The following is a 4,971-nucleotide window of genomic DNA, read 5'->3' as shown; positions in this document are numbered from 1 at the left end:
AGCCACTGCGCCCGGCCAATTTTTTTTTTTTTAAAGACAGGGTCTCACTCTGTTGCCCAGGCTGGAGTGCAGTGGTATGATCTCAGCTCAAGGCAACCTCCGCCTCCTAGATCAAGTGATTCTTCTGCCTCAGCCTCCCAAGTATCTGGGATTACAGGCATGCACCACCATGCCTGGCTCTTTTTTTTTTCTTTTTTTGTATATTTTAGTAGAGACCGGGTTTCACCATGTTGGCCAGGCTGGTCTCAAACTCCTGACCTCAGGTGATCCGTCCATCTCAGCCTCCCAAAGTGTTAGGATTACAGGCTCAACTGTATTCTTTAAAAGGCATGGGGAAAAAAACAGAAAATATCACAGTATTAATGGTGGGTTTTTCTGGGGCTGGGATCATGGCAGTCCTCTTGTCAGTTAGCTGCTCCCATGTCACCCAGTTGCCCAAACACCTGTCACAGGCAACCTGGCCAAGGCGGCGAAGAGCAAAATCCTTAGGCGTGTCTGCCTTGGTCAGTGTAGTACTGTATGTAAAGTGGACATCAGGTAATAGGCCATTTCTAAGTTACCCTCCCTGGAAAACCACTAGAATGTGCCCCTCAACACTGAATCTGCTGAGAGAGGGCGGCCGGAGGCAGCCGTCCCCAGTGTGCTCACGTCACTGGCTTTCATCAGTGGGAACTCCCAGGAAGGCGTGGGAGGAGGAGAGGCGGCCGCGTGCACTCACATAGACGGCGAAGTCCTTGGGGGCGCTGCTGATGTTGCCTGTGGGCGACAGCGTCTTAGGAATGTGCTCCAGAGTGAAGGCGGCTGGGTGGATCATCATGGAGAGCCTCACCACCAGGTACCCCTGGGAGCCTTTAAATGCCCAGCAGTTACCAGGGTAAATGTCAGGCTGAGGAAAGGAAAAACATGAGGACTCAGAGTGTGAGCATGCTCTTACCCACTCAGAAGCAGTAAGAGGAAAGGCTGATTATACTGAACTAAAAATAATCTTTACATGGTAGAAACTGCCATGAGCAAAATCCGAAGATAAGCTGGGAAAAGCATTTGTAATTCACTCCTCAAAGGGTCACTATCTCCAGCCCATATGTTGTATAAAAGTTAAAATGACCAGAACCTTAAAAGAAAAATGGGTGAGACATACAACATACTTCAAAGAAAAGGTGAACGTCAGTGGTCCTTGGTTGTGGGAAGATGCCCCCCCGCCCCGCACAGCAAGAAGGGACAACATCACAGGGAACCACCACTGCCCCCCTATCCGACCAACACCAAGGGTCTAACAGAGTCTGCCGCTGACGCCCTGGGGAGACGCACGTTCTCACCGCCGGCCACGGTGCAGCATGCAGCCCCAGAAGCGCAGCTTGGCGAGGTCGGCCCACTGTGCACACATCTGCCTCTGGCCTACAGTCGCACCTCCACCTCCAGGTGCAGGGACAGAACTGCAGGATGCAGATGCGACCAAGAGCACGCCCCACAGCGTGATGTCCCCAGGCACACAGGGACTGGCTGAGAAGTTGCAGATGCTGCATCCAGGCAGTTATGCTGCTGTGCGCGATGGAGGAAGCTACCATGCAGGCAGCCTGCCTTCGGTGTGTGAGGATGACACACACATGTTCGTTCATGTTTAGACGAGATGGTGAACGATGGGCACGTACCCGCCGGCTTCTCCTCTATGCCAGCTGTGGATTTACTGTCCCTCAGCCCCCAAGCCACCCTTCTGCTGCGCTGTGAAGATGGATCTCAGCCTTGAACTGCTCTCCCTTTGCCAGCGCAGAGCCTAGCCCTTGCCAGCTCAGGGTGCTGGAGGGACACTGAGGTTCCCTGGTACCCCTCTGGGGTGTGCTGCAGCCAAACACCCGGTGAGTCCCCCTGCTGTGCATAGGCTTTCCCAGTATGCTGGCACATTCCTCGGTGTGGCACCACAGCAACTTCCCCGCCGCTCAGTGAGCTGGGCCACGCCCTCGCCCAAAGGTCTGGAGCGACCCTCTGGCGAGGCTCCACTGTGGTCCCTTCCATCTGCTGTCCCTATGTTCTGTAACGTTCTCTGTACTTCCCAGGAGCCGACAGCTTCTTGGTCCAGTACCATCACAGTGACGGTGGTTTATATGAAGTCTGCCCCTCCAGTGACGTGCAGTTCCTTCTGAGAGAGAACCGTGCCAGGGAGGGCTGAGCTCCACCCTCTCCCTCAGTCTCTGAGACACTGAAGCCACGCTGCGCTCTCACCACCAGATCCCCACCAGCATCACGCTGACAACGCTGCGGGCCAGTGAGCTCCTCTGGGAGGGTCAGGACCACCAAGCCCGCTGAGAAGGAGGTTACGGCTAGGAGCAGGACCGCCACGCAGGAACTCCGTGGCAACCCCGTGCAGGAAACCTGTCGGCCCTGCCATGTGACACAGGCTGTGCTGGTGGTGCTCGCGAGCTGGCACGGAAAAAGCAGCTGCGTGCCAAGCGCAGGGCTGTGTGGCTTCACGACAGCAGAGGCTGCATCTGCCTGCAGTGAGGAGGGGCTCCCGGCTGCGCCCTCGGGAGCGAAGTGCTGTTGAGTCTGTGCGCTGCTGATGGCCACAGAAAGCCACATGGTCCCGCTGACCCGACATTTCCACCGGGGCGGCCTGGGGACGAGATCATGATGACGACAGTCCCGCGGGACCTTCAACTTCAGGTCACGGGCATGTCATGAATTCCTTCAGGCTGGACTTGGGTTTTCCAAGTGAAAGCTGTCTTGGCGTTGTTCCACATACAAGGAATTACTGGACTTTTCTTCAAAACATGTCATGAATATTAGGCAGGAGTTGAGTACTGAGGCAAAATAGATCTACCTGTTTAAATTCTCCATCCTTTAGTGCTTTAAACTTGTACAGTCAATAGTATAAAGTATTAAACGAAGCCACAGAAAAGCAGTACACGAGGACAACAGCAGAACGTCCAGGAGACCGGGGGTGAAGGCCCGGGAGATGGGGGGTAAAGGCCCACACTGAGGCCAGACAGCGAGGGCCTCCCCACGTATTCTCTCTCAACACCTGAGAAAGCACAGCGGACTCTCTCGTGATGGAAGACCCACAGCCCCGAGCAGGAACAGCTGCCACTCACACCGCCACGGCTGGACCACCCAAAAGAGGGAGGGAGGAAGACCGACAGGACCAGCATGTGCCACACGATCCCATCTTTGCAACGCTAAACCCAAGCCAACAGACAGGTAGTGTGGAGGCTACATGGGGACGCTGGGGACTCCTCGGTGTGGGAATGCTGCTGCTGCTTGTGGTACCAGTTCCACAGACATGTTCCTCTCACGAAGTTCTGCCAGGCTGTGGACGTACGGCCTGTGAACACTAACAGCCCATGCTGAAGAGCAGCTCCGGCCACCAGCGGCCACTCACCTGGATGACCACGCGCGGGGACTGCGAGAAGTACCACAGCGGGATCCCAAACAGACTCATCAGGGCCGTTTTGGTTTCGTAAGTTTCAGAACAGCGAGTACTCAGGATGCTGCCACCTTAAAGCAAAGTTCAGATCAGTCTCAGGGTCCAGTTCCACCATTTTGGAAGCAATAGTATTGCACCTCTTAAGGATTTATTCAGAATGTTTTCAAGAAAAGTGCTCAACGTCACTGATAGAGAAATGCAAGTAAAAGCTACAATGAGATTTCTTCTCCCCGCCGTTAAAATGGCTTCTATCCTAAAGACAGGCAGTAACAAATGCTGATGAGGACGTGGAGAAAGGACCCTCATGCACTGTTGCTGGGAATGGAGATTAGTACAACCACTATGGAGAGCGGTTGGGAGGTCCCGCAGAAAACTCACAACTGAGCTACCATATGACCCAGCAATGCCACTCCTGGGTACACACCCGACAGAAAGGAAGGCCGTCTATCGAAGGGAGATCCACACTTCTATCTTTGGTGCAGCACTACTTGTTTACAATGACTAACATCTGGAAGCAACCTAAATGTCCACTAACAGATGAATGGGGTGCATAAACACACTGGAACACTACTCAGCCATAACAAACAGTGAGAGCAGGCCGGGCGCAGTGGCTCACGCCTGTAATCCCAGCACTTTGGGAGGGTGAGGCAGACGGATCACCTGAGGTCAGGAGTTCCAGACCAGCCTGGCCAACATGGCGAAACCCCATCTCTACTAAAAATACACAAATTAGCCAGGCGTGGTGACGGGCGCCTGTAATCCCAGCTACTTGGGAGGCCGAGGCAGGAGAATCGCTTGAAGTTGGGAGGCAGAGGTTGTGGTGAGCCGAGATTGCACCACTGCACTCCGGCCTGGGCAACAGAGACTCTTTGTCTCTAAGAGAAATGAATGCGTAAGACCTACTGTACGATAGCAGAACAGGGCGACTATAGTGAATAACTTAATTGTGCTTTTTTTTTTTTTTTTGAGATGAAGTTTCACTTGTTGCCCAGGCTGGAGTGCAATGGTATGATCTTGGCTCACTGCAACCTCTGCCTCCTGGGTTCAAGTGATTCTCCTGCCTCAGCCTCCCCAGTAGCTGGGATTACAGGCGCCCACCACACCTGGATAATTTTTTTGTATCTTTTTGGTAGAGACGGGGTTTCTCCATGTTGGTCAGGGTGGTCTCAAACTCCCGACCTCAGGTGATCCGCCTGCCTCGGCCTCCCGAAGTGCAGTGAGCCACTGCACCGGCCTAACTGTGCATTTTTAAATAACTTAGAGTATAACTGAATTGTTGGTAACTCAAAGGATAAATGCTGGAGGGGATGGGTACCCCGTTTTCCATGATGTGCTTACTTCACATTGCAGGCCTGTATCAGAACATCTTACACACCCCATAAATATATGCACCTATGTACCCACAAAAACTAAAAAATAGGTAATTAGTTAAGAACCCATTAAAATACATAAGTTTGAAAATGACAAAGGATGTTATCTAATACCAGCTAATAAATATTTTGGGGTTAAAAAAAGTGTTTTTAAACTTCTCAAGGTTTTTTTTTTTTTTTTTT

The 4,971-nt window shown here is 52.6% G+C and overlaps 1 protein-coding gene across 1 annotated transcript in view; it reads right to left on the bottom strand.

Annotated features, from left to right (window-relative positions):
- SUN1 (Sad1 and UNC84 domain containing 1) overlaps window positions 1–4,971 on the bottom strand; it is a 43,062-nt gene that overhangs the window by 4,585 nt on the left and 33,506 nt on the right. Inside the window, exons 19-20 of the mRNA XM_011956931.1 lie at window positions 3,374–3,489; window positions 719–886 (exon numbers count right to left, since the gene is read on the bottom strand). Of these exons, the coding sequence (XP_011812321.1) occupies window positions 719–886; window positions 3,374–3,489 (284 nt within the window). The remainder of the gene's footprint in view (window positions 1–718; window positions 887–3,373; window positions 3,490–4,971) is intronic.

The sequence above is a fragment of the Colobus angolensis genome, unplaced genomic scaffold (genome assembly GCF_000951035.1).
Source record: "Colobus angolensis palliatus isolate OR3802 unplaced genomic scaffold, Cang.pa_1.0 Scaffold43, whole genome shotgun sequence".
NCBI lineage: Eukaryota > Metazoa > Chordata > Mammalia > Primates > Cercopithecidae > Colobus > Colobus angolensis.
This window is presented reverse-complemented; position numbering and strand designations above follow the sequence as displayed.